General features: G+C 45.2%; 1 protein-coding gene across 1 annotated transcript in view; it reads right to left on the bottom strand.

Moving 5' to 3' along the window:
• The window catches only part of Siah3 (siah E3 ubiquitin protein ligase family member 3), a 71,696-nt gene extending 60,218 nt beyond the window's left edge, over positions 1-11,478 (bottom strand). Inside the window, exon 1 of the mRNA XM_035452386.1 lies at positions 11,300-11,478. Within this exon, the coding sequence (XP_035308277.1) occupies positions 11,300-11,434 (135 nt within the window). The 5' untranslated portion in view covers positions 11,435-11,478. The remainder of the gene's footprint in view (positions 1-11,299) is intronic.
• Between the last annotated feature and the right edge of the window lie 4,934 nt (positions 11,479-16,412).

Below are 16,412 nucleotides of genomic sequence, written 5' to 3'. Positions count from 1 at the left end.
CATGGCTGTGTAAACACTGCCAACAGTAAGCATTTATTTTCTACCGCATACCCTCTCATTACCTAGGCAGAATGGAAAGGTATTCCCTATCTCCCTCCCCTCTCAATACAAAGACCTCTGTTATGTGACAGGCTGGGAGCCAGGCAAAGAAGCATCCTTAAGTAGACTTCCAAAGGAAGGGATGAGCCAAGACAGCCAGTGGTGTGCTCTACTCTCTTCTGTCATTCTCCAGTGTTACTTTCTTTGGAAGACGCTATTGCAGAGCTTCCTGTAAAACAGTATGTCTACCACATCCCTAAGGATCATCCAGGAAGCCAAACGCAGTAATGTGGCCCCACCTCCCATGCAGTGCCTCAAATGTTGGTAGCAGGAGGAGTAGCCAGCATTTTGAAACAATGCATAAGTGACGGTTACACCATCAAGAACAGCACTGCTTCTGGGTCCTGAATTCATTCAGGAGTCTACAATGTCAAAACTTCTTTTATAATTATGCATGTCATGCATTTCTTTTTCAGTCACTCATGAGTATGTAATGGTGTCTTAGTTACTTTTCTATATAGCAATAGAAAAGATACCATGGTTTATAGAAGAAAGAAACAGTTTATTGTGGGTCTACAGTTTCAGAGGGTGAGTCCATGACCATTATGGCAGCAAGCATAGCAGTAGGCAGGCATGCCTCTGGAGCAATAGGAGAGAGCTTACATTCTAATTTGTAAACATGAGGCAGAGAGAGAGAGAGAGAGAGAGAGAGAGAGAGAGAGAGAGAGAGAGAGAGAGAGAGACTGAGATGGCATGGACTTTTTGGAATCTCAAAGCTCACCCTCCAGTGACACACCTCCTTCAAGACCATACTTCCTAATTTTTCCCAAATAGTACCACCAACTGGGGACTAAGTACACAAACACATAAGCCTATGGGAGTCATTCTCATTCAAACTACAAGTAGATGCTTCTAAAGGCTGCATGATTGTGATATTAACAATCAGATTATTAATGTATGTTATTTCCACATTAGCATTATAAGTAATATTTGCTTCTTTGTATATTTCTGTGAGGAATTCAGAAATGGTTTACTTATACTGAGTGCAATTTCTCCATTTTTATGTAGTTCAAGAACCCCTGTCTAGGGAATGGAATTGGCCACAACAGACTTGATCTACCAACACCAATGAATTTAAAACAGTCCCCCATAGGTATGCCAACCAAATGTAGACATTTCCTAGTGGAGACTCATCTCAGATCATTCTAGGTTGTGTCATATTGTCAATTAAAGCTCACTATCACAGAAAAAACAAAGGCCTTTTTTCATCATAGCTATCCCCAAACCCAAAGTGCTCCCCATTTTCACTCTGTATGGTGAGATATGTTCAGATATTAATTTGACAACAGTATTTAAGATGATGCATAAAAATGGAGAAATTGTGCTCAGTACAAGCAAACAATTGAGTAACCAGGAGGATTATATACTATTCTTAGATGAGATGTGACAAGCTGCTTCAAGTTCCTGTCTTAACTTCCCCACAATGATGGACTATAGCCTGGAATCATAAGCCAAACAAACTCTTTCAACCTTAAGTTGCTCTTTGTCAAGGTGTTTATCACAGCGACATGAATGAAGTTAAAACCATTTCCCAATGATAAAAGAATAACATTGATGCTTTTGACCTTTCTTAATGAATTGGTATTTAAAAACTGAAACAACTAACATTTATACAAATATATATTATTTGACAGTAATGTTGCAATCACTAATGCCAAGAACACTTTTGCTAATTTTAAACATAGTAGGACTCTAATATAACTCTTTAAGATGTCATATGCAAATTCCCTATTTGATTGTTTTGCTTTTATGTTTTTATTTGTCTTTTGAGCTAGTATCTTGCTCTGTAGGCCAGCTTCTTAGTTAGGGTTTTTACTGCTGTGAAGAGACACCATGAGCATGGCAACTCTTATAAGGAAAAGATTTAATTGAGGGGGTTTGCTTACAGTCCATTGTCATCATGGCAGGGAGCATGGAAGCATGCAGGCAGACCTGGTGCTGGCTACATCTTGGCTTGCAGGCCATAGGAAGTTGACTGAGAAACTGGGCAGTATACTGAACATAGGAAACCTCAAAGTCTGCCCCCACAGTGACACAGTTCCTCCAACAAGGCCATACCCACTCTAACAAAGCCACACCTCCTAATAGTGCCATCCATATAAATTATGGGGACCAATTATTTTCAAACTACCACAGTCGGGCTGGCCTGAAAACTTACTATGTAGTCCACTTTGTCTTCAAACTCGTAGTAATTCTCCTGTCTCAAACTTCCTAAATGTTAGGATTACAGAATGAGCCATCATGCCTAGCAATTAACTGGTATTGGAGAAAATATGTATTTTTCTCTAAGTGGTCTTTTGGAAGAGGTGCACTGAATGTTGCTTCTAGCCATAGTTATGTTCATAACATGTGATTATTTTTAAATTGTCTTGTCAAGGGGGACTTAAATCGCACTCAAGCCAAAAGCCCAATCATTGGCTTCTCCTTCTTCCCACTTGCGCATGTTCATTCCTAACTATCATTTCTCTACAAAATTTCCACGGTGTCTCTCAAAAATCAATACCATGTGAGTTTTCTGAAAGGCCCTGCAATTTGCGTGAGTCAGAATGATTACAGCATTCTGCAGAACTGCATCTGCCAGAGTGAGGGCCTCATCTAGCAGTCTGGCAAAAGGAGCTGTTGTCAGGGGAAGCAGAGGACATCTGGGACCCTCGCTGTTTTTCAATGAAGTCCTCGATATGACTCACCCTATGAGAGATGCTATTTCTGGACAACCCCTTTCCCATTGGCTAACCAGATCTGTGTATCAGTGAGAGGTGCCAAGTGGCTGGGCACAATAGAGATGATTCGGTTTTCCTTTCAACTTCAATACTCTTTTGTTTTAGAAACAGCTTGTGGTGTGGCCTGATGGGGAGAAGGGCTGGAATACAGGTAACTTAGACATACATGCTAATTTTAACATTCCCTTTCATGTATCAAAGATTTTCCCTCTTTAACTGAGTTCAGGAAATGCAGACCTGCATCATCTATAATCATCATTGTGAATCTATGTTCCTGTAATTTTACACATACATCTACCTGTTCCTTCTGTTTGGTGGGAAGACAAGAATTTGATACCAGTTTCTAAGCTTTCTTAAAAAGGCTTTCAACAAAATAGTTACAACTCCTTTGGTTGATATCTTTAGAGGGTTATAAAGCCCCAACCCTTCTTTTCTTTTCAAAGCAATTCAAGGAAACTATGCGCTTGGCATTTAGTATGTGTTCAGTAAGTGTAAGGTAATTAAACAAACAAAACCACAGACTAAAAACTACGCACATAGTCTTCACTTGAATTTCCCCCACAACAGAACCTGAGATAAGGACTCTGGGGCAATAGTTGACTTGGGAGTTGCCCCAGCAAGCAGAAGAAGGGAACAAAATCAATGCAAGCTGCAGCTGTTCAGCTCCACCAGCAGCCTTGAGAAATACAGAGAAAGCCTCCCAGGATTGCCCAGCAAGGGCTGGGGCACCAAACTTGTGTTTATATACACGAGGATGAATAAAACATGCTTTTAGCTCAATATTCTACAGTGACACAGAGTACATTTAGTATGAAACCTCAGCTTAATAGGGTTGTGCTTTTTGAAGAGTGGGTGTGAAGGGACACCTTATCAAGAAGTGTCAAAAGTTACAGGATTTTAATCAAAGGAAGAGAATGCTAACCCACCAAGATCTCTTCTATATTGGGCCAGCTCGTTTGACCTCCTTCTGTTTTGATATTCTGCAGGGTAGAGTGTGATAATAACATGCCTCTTCCCAGTGACAATTAGATGCTCAGTCCCACACTAGATAGTTCTTGGATATAGCCAGCCTGCCTTCAGTGTGACTGTTATCACCATGACTTACTATCCCAAGTATGGATGAGACAGTGAAAAACTATTGTGTGTGAGTTTCAGATGTGGCCTGGTTCAGCCTGGGATATGTCACATGAATACCTAATTTATGGCTAAGGAACCTGAACCTCTGAGCGGCTACTAGCCTCTGACTCTGCAGCACATCTTTGTGCTGTAACCTGTGAGATACTTTGAGGAGCCATGATGTCTGGGTAGAAAGTTAGGAAGTGGCTGGGTTAGCTGGGCTGCCTGTTGTAAAGCCTATACTGTTGAACTGGTTTGGGCTCTGCTTCTGTGGGACCTTCTGTGTAAGATAACCTTGTCTGTCCTCTATAAACATGGCCTTTGATGACCCCTTCCTCCCACATTGTACCCTTTCCTACTTCGTCAAGGGGGCCCGGCCTAACCCTCTCATCTTAGGCTACTCTCTCCTTGCTGGAATTCTGATGCCATGGGCTGGTGGAGTCAGCCCAGTGGCACAGAGCACATTCTTCATCATGAACTCATGATGTAATAATACATCAAAGGGCCCAGAATTATTAAGAGGTATGATATCTTGAAAGTACAACTGACATTCCCAGTTAGCCCACAATTCTAAATTATCCACTAGGAACCTGTTCCTGCTAAACACACAGGGCTGGTCTCTGATGGTGCTTCCATCCTGGGCTCACAGCCAAAGTGAAAATGTAGCCTTTGGTAACAGAACTTGATCTCTCCCAGTGTTTGACCATCTGCTTTGGTAACTTCCTGTGGATCCTCATATGAGCCAGAGTCATATATCTGCATGAGCATTTTAGATACAAGAAACTGTTGATTCTTTGCTGTCCTATGGTGGTCCAGCTGGCAACATCCTGAGAGCAAAGCCCCACCAAGATGATGCCCAACACTGCTCTCGGGCCGTATTGTGGGGTACCTTCCTGCACCAAAGTGCCTGTTCCCTCTTGGTATTGGCAAAGGCAGAGCTACAGTCTGGACGTAGACTGGGAGTGTGAGACCTGTCTCTGCTGAAGCTCTATCAGCTTCGACTTTGGACTGGCTGCTTGACCTTTGAGCCTTATGGTTTAGACCTAGACTTTGAACTGGAACATTGTTCTAACGCTCCTCCCTTGAAGATCATGCTGTCAACTTTGTCCTTCAGCAGGTAGGTCTTCCATTGCCTTAACTTTATTGTTATAACTTCCTGTCTTGGTTACTTTTCTTTGCTGTCATAGAACACCATGACCAAGGCAGTATAGAAGGGAGGGTTTATTTGGGTCTTACTGTTCCAGAGGGTTAGCGTCCATGGTGGTGGAAACAGAAGTTGCAGGTGGCAGGTGGTGGGAGCAGAAGCTGAGAGCTCACACCCGGAGCCACAAACAGGAGACCCAGAGCACTCAAAATGGCTAAGTCTTTAGAAACCTCATAGCCCACCCCAGGGACACACCTCCTCCAGCAAGGCCACACCTCCTAATCCTCCCCATACAGCCAGCAACTGAGGACCAAGTATTCAAATACCTGAAAACTATGGGGGACACGTCCACCATCTAGTTTGAGGATATTGTTCACCCATCCAAGTTAGACACAAGAACTGGATCATATTTACATTCTGCCAAATGTTTCCGAATATGCACCCCAGCCAGCCTGGTATAAACCATAGCACACCCTTAATCTGTGGGAAAGGCATTTCTGATGAACTCAGTAGCAATGCCAACAGGCTTGATTACCACAGACCAGGTGCTGGGCCAAAGCAGTGGTGGTGTTCCCCACACCCCATTTTATAAATGAAAAGAAATGAAGTTTACAAAGGACAAAGATATCACTTAAGTCCGGAGTTTCCTAACCCCAAAATAATCAATGCTGGAGGAGATGGAAATGATATTTACCACAATTTGTTCATGGCACATTGTGTAACAAGTTGAATTCTCATCCTGGACATCCTGGAATGTGTATAAACATTGCATTTCCATAAGAACTAGGAAAAGACATGCTCGAGGAAAGCAGGATTGGACTCCATCCCACTCTGGCTCCAAATCCCATAAACGGCTAAAACGGCACTTCCTTCCCAGCTCTACCATCTGTGGCTCATGGCGGCCTTGGAAACAGGCCCCCTTCTGTGGTCTTACATTGCCCTGGATGCATACAAACTATAACTTCTCCGCTTTGGCATGCCCTCCATCATTCCTGGAGCTGCAAAACCCACGCCCGGAGCAAGATGACTTCTTAAGTATGAAACACCGTCTCAGACAGTTGCTCCCTGCCCTGCCTCTGTTGCAAACTGCCAGAAAAGTAGTCTGTCTCAACTGGGGGAAACGGTCCGAATATCTGTGACCTCTCTGTGGGTTTCGGGTAAGTTTAGGCTGTCTGTTCCCTCATTTCCCCCGACATTCCTTGTTGGTAGACAGACCCTTGGTAGGGGAATTTCACAAAATGGTGTCGAGGCTGCTGGGTAAATGCAGAGCAGAGGTAATCAGCCCACCTCCGCACAGCTTCCAGCTCCAGCCTGTTCTGCAACTCAATCACTAGCGCACAGCTAACCAAATCACCGCCTGGGGCCCGGGGTCTCTCGTAATGTGGCTCAGGGGCCTCATTTGCAATCACCATTAACCAGAAAAGCTGCACGGCTGTTTGGGGCCCATAGTGTCATAGAATATTTGCAGAAACCAGGGGGCTAAAAGAGTTTTTAGAGCCTTTGGTATCAAAGTGGAAGAAGGTAGACCTTCGGCCTCTCCTTCCCGGCCTCCTCCCGGCCTCCTCCCGGCCTCCTCCCGGCCTCCTCCCCCGCCCCCCCGCCCCGCCCCCGCCCCCGCCCGCCGCCCCGCCCCCGCCCCCGCCCCGACCCCCCCCGACCCGCCCCCGCTTCTCAGATGCTAATAAGCAGTGAAGTGGCTCCAAACTGGGAGAGAACCTGGGGGCAAAATTGAAAAGACTGAGAACAGGGCCCTCTGACGTGGTTAAGAACTGGGTAACCCCACATACCAGCTCTTCAACAATCTTGCGGCAAAGCTTTGAACCGCTTTAAAGTGGGCATTCCCGCTGAACACTCCAAAGGCTGCCTCTCAGTCTCCGGTGTTCAGGTCTCATTCCAGCCCTGGCTGAGCTGTGTCAAGCAGAGTTAGCAAAGCCCCGGGGCAGTTCAGGGTTTCCAAAGTCAGCTCACACAGCAGAGGCAGAAGCCATGTTTGACTTTGCCAGTCTCGCATCTCCCCTTCCTCATCTCTCCTTAGAGGACCTCCCCTGTCCTCTCCCTTTTCTCCAGCCCCATCAACTCTTCTTCCCCAACTCCTCCTCCCCCCTCATCTCCTTCCCTTCCTACCCCTCCTCCTTTTCCCACCTCTTCCTCCGTGCAACACCCCCTTCCCCACCACCATAGCACACACGTTCATTCCCACCACCTGCTCCAAGAATGAAAGACGTGTAGATGCTGCTGGAACACCCCCAGTTTCAGATTTTGCACCTTCCAGGCGCTTGAAGTAAAACTACCATTGTCTTGTTTGTCACTCCTCATGGTATGTGTGTGTGCGCACACACACACACTCGAGTGCCTGTGTGTGTGTGTGTGTATGTGTGTTCTATTTGTAAATCCAAGATTAACGAGTTATAAGAAAGAATGGCAGTGGCCTGGCTGATGGAGGGGGGGAGGTGGGGTGCTAATGTTCTTGGGCCCAATCCATAGGAGGGCACTGGGTGGCAGCATCAGACAGAGCCTTTCAGAAGTTTGCCAGAAAACACTTTGCTAGCTTTTCTTTTTAATAATTTGTTTATCAAAGCTGTGGTTAAAGAGAAGGAAGTCACCAAGCTGTCCCAACTCTGTGACTTGGGAAAAGCTGAGGACTGGGATGAGAGGGGCTCTGGGAAGCCTGCAGACCCTTCCCTGGAAAACACTGGCTACAGGAACTGGCTGTGACTCCCTGCAAAGGGTGTGTCTACAGACAGGGCAGAGGGCAGGGATGCCCTGGTGGCTAGGCCAAAGGGAGAAGAACCAGGAGAGAAAAGCTACTGAGCCTGGAAAGGGGCAGCAGATACAAAGAATTTGCTCTAGAGGCAGCCTTGGGATGGGTAGCACCTGGAGACCTCTAGCTGAATGCTGGCTCCGGGAGGAGGAGTACTCTTCATGGGTGCAAAGGAAAACTGGGGGGGGGGGGCACCATTTGGAATTCTGTCCTAGGCAAAGTGTTGTAAGTACAGGTAGAGACAGGCAGACACGTGGATGGGGGTGAGTCTCTCACCCATTTCAAGGCAGGTACTTAAAACCCAGTGTTCCAGGTCAGCTGGTCATTCTAAAGGAGCCTTTTAATTAGAGTGGGCTTATGGCTATAACACTTTAACCAGAGTATCTGCAGGCTCTGGAAGACCTTCCACTTAGAAAGAAAGGCACCAACTTGAAGGAACCCCGGGTCAGCGAGACTGCTAATGAAGGTGACCTGTGGAAGCATAGTAGATACACTAGTGAATTATAACTCAGCACTTCCTTGCAGTCCTTAAATGCTATTAGATTATCAAGAAAGCCTGAAACTGTTCCTACACAGTCTTCACTCGGTAGCTCCAGGCAGCCCAGCAGAAGGAAAGCAGTGGCCTTGGTCACCATTTCATGCCTTGGCCCATCTTATAAAGTGCAGGGGAAGTACCACAGATCAATAGTTATTCTTGGTTAATATTGCCATAGTTTCTTTTTTTCCTTCAAAAGAAAGGAAGCCCCTCCCCCATAGATCACAGCTAATTATAGCAAAGGCATATTTTATGTGGTCTATTTATGGACATGACGTTTAGGAAGAGAACTCTTTTGCGTTTGTATACACTTCTTAGTCTAGCCAGCAGGCCGTTAGATAGCAGATAGCTGTTCTTATAAATTAATTCACTAACTAATTAATTAATTGAAATATTTAAAAAGCCTGCAGCTGTCTGCTAGCTTTTGGTTGAGAGGTGGGTCTGCTGACCTTCCATCACCTGGGCCCTGGATAGGTACAAGCGGTTGGAGACCCCACAGAGTAGTTTGCCTGCTGGGTGGGTCCGTCTGCCCACAGTGGCCCTCCTAGTTCTGTGTGCGGGGACCCAAGCACTATGGCACACAGTGCACTGTGTTTACTTGCAGTGAGTTCTAATGAGCAGAGTCCCTGAGGGGATATTAATGGGAAATGAAAAGCCAAACGAGCATTTATAGGAAAAACTGAACCATGAAAAATCACTCCTCAAAAGCACATGGCATCTATTTTTCTGTTCCTGCTTACATGATCTTAAGTTACCTTAAAGCTTTAAGTGACCCTCTTTGAAGAGCCAATAAATTACATGGAAGAATGTGTGTGTGCACTTTGTGTGTGAGAGCATTGTGTGTGTGTGTGTGTGTGTGTGTGTGTGTGTGTGTGTGTGTGTTTAGAGAGGAGATTGTTGCAAACACATTCATCATCTCTCCCCCAGCCCACCCCCCCCCCAGTCAGCCCACGTACACACACTATCTCTTGGCAATTTCAGAAAGCTATGGAGGAGCCAGGACAGCTATTTCTATGTTTGCCTTGAAGATGAGAAAGGGAAGGCTCAGAAAGGTTGAGTCATTCAAAAAAAAAAAAAAAAATCACACAGCCATCCAAAGCTGACTCAAAGCCCTGTACCCTGACTCTGGGCCCATGGGTTGGGGCAGCAAACTGTTGCAGTCAACAAGCCATTATCATGGAAAAACATGCAAGGGTGATTTCCCCTTGCCCCCCAGCAAGCTCTAAACACCCCCCTTTCCCATCATTGGGTGCAGTCAGTGAACCATGTAAATTCAAACTTTAGAACGGCTATGTCGCATGACTTAAAAGGTATTAAAATGCAAAACAGGGGTAAACAATATTTCTTGCCACAGGGAAGTAACTAATTTAAGTTGACAAAATAATGGGATTGGAGTAAGGTCTCCAAAGTGGCCATGGAAGGAATTCAAGAGTATTTTTAATATGGACACTATATAGTTGCTCTGCCAAGGATGACTGTAAGAGAATTATCATTTATAAAACCAAGCCATAAAGGGGGGGGGCACTTAAGAGGAGGAAAGAGATGACTGAGCAGGAGTGAGGGATAGAACACATGAATGCTTCAGGGAGATTCATGGATTCGTCACAGCCTGGGTACCACAGACAGCCAGTTGCAGTCTCAGTATGGTCCAGGTCCCCTCCATCACATCACCCCCAGGAATATGGCCTGAGAGGCTCCAGACAGCTGTCAGTCTAAAGACTTTGGGAATGGAGGTGGGGGCCACTTGTAAGCACTGATCTGCAGTAAGAGGGCTGAGGACCTTCTGCTCCTGAGAGTTCATAGTCACAAGATCACTCAAAACTGCCCGACCACAGTGATCAGAGTTACAGACTTGGTCTCCTGGAGACAGTCCCAGACTCTGCTGCAGACACAGCCCCTCCCCCGCCCCTCCATTCCCCCAATACAGTGAAGACAGGTAAGCAACTCCCTAAGGAGTCCTGAATTTCATTTTATTTTCTGACCATTTCACCTTTGAGGAGTTTAGCTGTATCCTCCCAGCATGCCCCTTACCCCATTCCCAGTCTTCCCCACAGCCTTAGGCAGTTGGCTCTTCATTAATTTCTCCATCTAGACTGTGACGTGCAGAGGTCCTTCTAGCTCTGTATCTTGGCTTAAAACATTGGCACGAAGGGATGAACACAGAGGAGACAGAACCAAGCAAGCAGGGAGGCAGCCACCGGCAACTCAGCAGCCAGCCGCCTGCAGGCTCCAGGCAGCCTCTGCAGCTCCTAGCTGGTTTCATTATTACACAATTGAAGCGAAGCCCTCCTCCCGTAGCTGTCCTCCGGGAAGGCTCACATCTAGCTGGCAGGAGGGAAAGGAGCTAAACTCCTCCCAGCAAAACACACACACACACACACACACACACACACACACACACACACACACACACACACACACACACACACTTTGCACAGTTTGAGGACAAGGACAAACTCTTACAGAAACGGCCCCTTGTCAACTCCCAGGTCCTGTCTCTAAGCTCCCCAGTTCTGTAGCTACTTCTCTACAGCAGGACAGATGGCAATTTGGATAACTTTTCAGATCTTTTCTCTTGGGCACTGGCCCACAAGTGTTTGGGAGGGAAATAAGGACGCCTCTACCGGACCCTTCCAATCACCCTCCGTTCTGCTGCCCCCACTCCCGGCTCGGAGGACAGTGTGGGGGAGACACTACATGCCTACTCCACTGTTGCTTGCCAGTCCAGGCAACACCACAGTCACTGTAAAAGCACCGCGCCACCCAGAGAGCGAGAATGAGCCGCCGCGACAAGCAAGCGGCTCCAGAGCGTTGTGATCCTAGCACCAGCAAACTGTTTGCATGAGCTCCCTGATACATGCCTCCTGAGAAAAGGCTAGAACCCCCAAGGAGATGGCTAGAAAGCGTAAGAGGAAGTGGCTCACCTTTAGGTTGTGCGTGGGGTTGACCACACAGACAAGTTGCCCAGCAGCAGAGAAAACCCGTTTAGCCTTGTAGTGCTGAAACCGGAGGTGAATGAGATCCAACACAGCCCCAAAGCACTGGGTAAAGAAAAGCATCACAACTTTTGGGGGGTTATTGGTGCACAGGAAGGCAGCGGAGGAAGCTGTAAGACCTTGGGCTCTGAATGGAGCACAGCCCGAGACACTCTGCTCCAGCCCGGCTTAGCGCGCCTTCATATTCATCATCAAAATAAGACGGTTAGAATCTTGCAGCAGCGAGGCAGCCAATCAAAAGGACAGAAATGTTATCCTTGAGGTGCAGAGACAGCCAATAACAAATACCTCCCCTACTGAAACTCCCTGATGAATTGAGCCTGGCGGAGAATGTATTATTGAACATTACCATAGATCAGCACATTGCATTTATCTTGTGATTACAGCCAACCATACATAATGCTGGGGAGATAGGCTGACAAAATTGATTGCTTAATGTGTCTCCATTTATTAATTGACTTAATTTAACATGAGAGCCTTTCTTAGTGCCCTGAATACCCCCCCCCAAAGAAAAAAACGTAAAACATTTAAACCTCCAAACAGGAGAGCATTGTGCTCCAACAGGCAGATGGGTTAGGCAGCTTGTGGCACTACTCACCAGAGCTGCCGGGAGAAAATCAAATACTACAAGACACTGATTCTAGATACGGATTTGGCAGCTGCAGAAATTTCAATCTTGGGCTCTGACTCTCTGCAATTTGGATTGTAGCCCCTTAGTAATCTAACTCCCCACTCTTTATGCAAAAAAATCTGACAAATGAATTTTAAATTGAGGAGGGAAATTCACACACATATATATATATGTATATATATATATATATCAAAATACAGTAATCACTGAACTCTCCTTTATTAAAGCATGAAGATGCACAGAGCTTGCTTCTAAAAATAATGAAATCCCTGATGCATGAACACACACACACACACACACACACAGAGAGAGAGAGAGAGAGAGAGAGAGAGAGAGAGAGAGAGAGAGGGAAGAAAGTGGCTTGTACATCAGCAGAATAATTACAGATGCAGAGAACCTGTGCTTGCCACTCATTTGCATATTGGTGGGTAGCAAATTGCTAATTAACTAGTAGATTGTTGGAGACATTAAAATAGAGATTAGGGACACACGCCACATAGCACTTACTTGTGTGAATGCCAGCAGCATATTGCTGTGCTGGAATGGCCAGAGACCAGTCCATTTCTTAGCTGCAACAGAGCACTGGTCACCCCATGCCCGAGGTGGTCTGTGGGGCCACCCATTGTTTCCTGGAGGAGAGCTCCTAGGCAGTAGTACATGGAGGGCTTTGGGCTTTCTGGGAATAAGCTCCGTGGTTTATTTAATCTCTGCCACAAAAGCCCAAGAATTGGGAGTACTGAGTTTTCGTTCTTTGGCTCTTTCTGCTCTGAGTGGTCAGACAGACTCTAGTGCTGCTGCAGCAGGACCAGCCTCCGGATGAGCTGCAGCCATTGGTTTGAGGGTGTTGCTCCTTCCTGGACCCTCACTGCACTGACCCAGAATAGCTATAAACACAGCCAACAGCATTGTAAACTTTCGTGAAACAATATGAGATTAAAAACAAAACAAAACTCTACTTACTGCACGGTTCACAGTATGAACTCTGTAGATGACATCTGTCTCTATGGCAAAGGGCTAGAAGTGCTGGGGTCATAGGACCTCGGTTGCAATAGATACAGACTCTACGACCCCAGGACAGTTGAGCTGTAGCCCAGTCAGGCACTTAAGATAAGAACAGACTAAAACACAGCAGAGTCCCAGTACATTTTAACTGGACTTTAAAACCAAATCAATATCTGAAGCAGTGATTCTCAACCTTCCTAATGATGTGATCCTTTAATACAGTTCATCATGTTGTGGTGACCCCCCAACCATAAAATTATTTTAGTTGCTACTTCATAACTGTAATTTTGCTGCTGTTATGAATTGTAATGTAAATGTCTATGTTTTCTGATGGTCTTATTCGACCCCTGTGAAGGAGTCTTTTGACCCCAAAGGGGTTGCAACCACAGGTTGAGAACCATTGATCTGAAGGAACAAGTTGAATATCAAAATTGGAGGTTAATGTTTGCAATTTGACAATGAATGTACCAGCAAAATATATGACAGTGTTTTAACTGAGTAACCCTGAGTCAATGCACTCTGAAAATGCGTTCCTAGACTCACAAACTGGGGTCTCATTTGCTTTCTGATTTGCTGTGGGGAATATGTGACCAAAGGGAACTTGAGGAGGAAAGAATTTGTTTGGTTTATACTTCCAGGTCACGCTCCATCACTGAGAGAAGGCAGGGCAGGAACTCGAGGCAGGAACCTGGAGGCAGGAACTGAAGCAGAGGCCATGAAAAACACTGCTCACCGGCTTGTTTTCTATGGCTTGCTCAGCCTGCTTTTTTCATATAACCCTTGGACAACCCGCCCAGTAGTGGCACCGCCCACAGAGGAGTTGAGCCCTCCCACACCAATCATAACCAAGAAAATGCCCCACAGGCTTCTCTACAGGCAGTCTGATAGAGGCAATCCCTCTGCAAGGTTCTGTCTCCCCAGATGACTCTAGTTTATGTCCAATTCACAAAAAACTAACCAGTATAGGTTTCTTGAAAATATGTAGTTTATAGTCTGATTTTATAAGCAAGTGTTCTTAATTTACAAAATTAAAAGCCACTTTCAAAAGTTGTATCATTTGTAATAAACTTCCAGCAATTAAACAGGATAAAATTCAATGTTTTAATTGTCTTTGAGGAGGGGCTTTTTGGTCTTGGGATTGTTTACATATATTTAGTGTGTGTACACACGTGTGTGCACATGCATACACATTCCAACACACACACACACACACACACACACACACACACACACACACACACGCCTTGTCCTAGCAGGTGTCAATTCTTTACATCTAGGATGTGGGTCTCAGGGGGATTGAACTCAGGTTGTCAGGCTTGGTCACTTAGCCTCTTGCCAGCCCCACTTTTGGTGTTTTGCAGTGGGATCCCATATAGCCCAGGCTGGCCTCAAATCTTCTATGTTGCCTGAGATGACCTCCCTCTACATTGTGAGGGCTGGGGTGCTGGGAGTACAGGTGTGCACCACTGTGCCCACTCTGTTTTATTTTTTCCTTCAATAAAAATAAACATATAGGCTGGGTGATGGTGGCACACCCCCTTAATCCCAGAACTCGAGAGGTAGAGGCAGGTGGATCTCTGTAAGTTCAAGGCCAATCTGGTCTACAGAGTGAGTTCTAGGACAGCCAGGGCTGTTACACAGAGAAATGCTGTCTTGAAAACAACAACAACAAAAACAAAAAGCAAACAAAACAAAAAGTGAGCATATAATCCCTTGGAGCATGACCCCTTGAAGTATGATTTACAAGGTCTAAACTTTTACTTTTTGTTTTTTGAGACAGGTTTTCTCTGTGTAACTAACAGTTCTGGCTGTCCTGGAGCTCACTTTGTAGACCAGGCTGGCCTTGAACGCACTGAGATCCACCTCCCTCTGCCTCCCAAGTGCTGGAATTAAAGGCATATGCCACCACTGCTGGGCCCTCCTAAACTTCTACTTTTATGTTCTTGGTTAAATTGGAGCTATAAGTTCATTTATTTTTATTTTTTGTTTGTTTTGTTTTCTTGCCTTACTAGAAGTTAAGTCCAGTGACAGTGGGGATTTTTTTGCCATTACCCTTTAAAAGGTACATTTAATATAAAATGGTTGTAAGCAATATAAAGATGCCATCAAATGGTATGAAGCCTGAGTACTTTGAGACATAGAAATGAATGCTCCTTTTAATTTGAAATTTGATTTAAGACTATTTTAGAACAATTTCCGATTCACAACAAACTTGGAGGGCACAGGGAATTCCCTATGCCTGTGCCCTCACACTTGGATAACTCCCGCATCACCATCGCCCCCCACCAGAGTGTGAAAAGTGCCTTTGTAACAACTGGTAGAACCCCACTTGCACATATATATAACACGGGGTGTATAGCTGATCTTAGGATTCACAGCATGCAGAGTACATCAGGAGTCTGCACATATGTATAATGACAGATCATGGTGCTCTGAAAACCCAGTCCCCTTTGCTAATCCCCCTTCTCTTATTCCCAAACTCCTGGCACCACTGACCTTTTTACTGTCACTATTGCCTTTTCCAGAATGTTCTACCATTACATCCATAAAGGATGTAGCCTTCCCAGAATGACTTATTTCACCTAATAATGTACATTAAAATCTCTGTCTTCTCATGACTTGACAAATCATTTATTATAGTGCTGAATAATGTCCCCTTTTCTGAACATATCCAGTCTACCTGTTCACCAGCTGGAAAGCATTTTTATAGCTTTCAAGATTCCAAAAAATTATGAATTAAGATTCCATAAACATCTGCTTTAGTTACTTTTCTGTTTCTATGATAAAACACTATAGCCAAAAGTGACTCAAGGAAGAAGGCCTTTGGTATTTTTATTATCTTTTTTATTTATTTGGGTGAAAGGGGCACACACACACACACACACATGCCATAGTGTGCATGTGCAGGTCAGAGGCCAACTTATAGCAATCAGTTCTCTCCTTCACCATGTGAGTCCTGTGCTTGAACTCGAGTCAGTAGGCTTGGGAGCAAGCATCTGTACTCACTGAGCCATCTTTCCAGAACAAGGATGAAAGGTTTATTTTAGCCTCCAGTTCCAGAGGGATAGAGTCCTCATGGCAGGGAAGCATAGATAAAAAGTAGAGATCTCACAGATATTACTCCAGAGTAGAAAAGTCAGACAGAAAGGGATACATACTTCATGGCTTTTTTTTTTTCATGGCTTCTTTTATACAAACTTCAACATTATAGAGAAGAAGAACGAGTGAGATGAATAAACAGGCCAACACACTTGACTTGAAGGCTTGACATCCAGAGTGTGGTCCCTAGAACCCACGTGGTGGAAAGAGAGAATGAGTCCCTGATGTCACACCTCTGGTGTCTTACTTCCTCTAAGCAGGCATGACACCCTAAAGCTCCCAGCACTTTCCAAAGTAGTACGGCTAGCT

The sequence above is a fragment of the Cricetulus griseus genome (assembly GCF_003668045.3).
Source record: "Cricetulus griseus strain 17A/GY chromosome 1 unlocalized genomic scaffold, alternate assembly CriGri-PICRH-1.0 chr1_1, whole genome shotgun sequence".
Classification (NCBI taxonomy): domain Eukaryota; kingdom Metazoa; phylum Chordata; class Mammalia; order Rodentia; family Cricetidae; genus Cricetulus; species Cricetulus griseus.
Note: the sequence above shows the minus strand (reverse complement) of the source record. Positions and strands in the feature narration are given on the sequence as shown.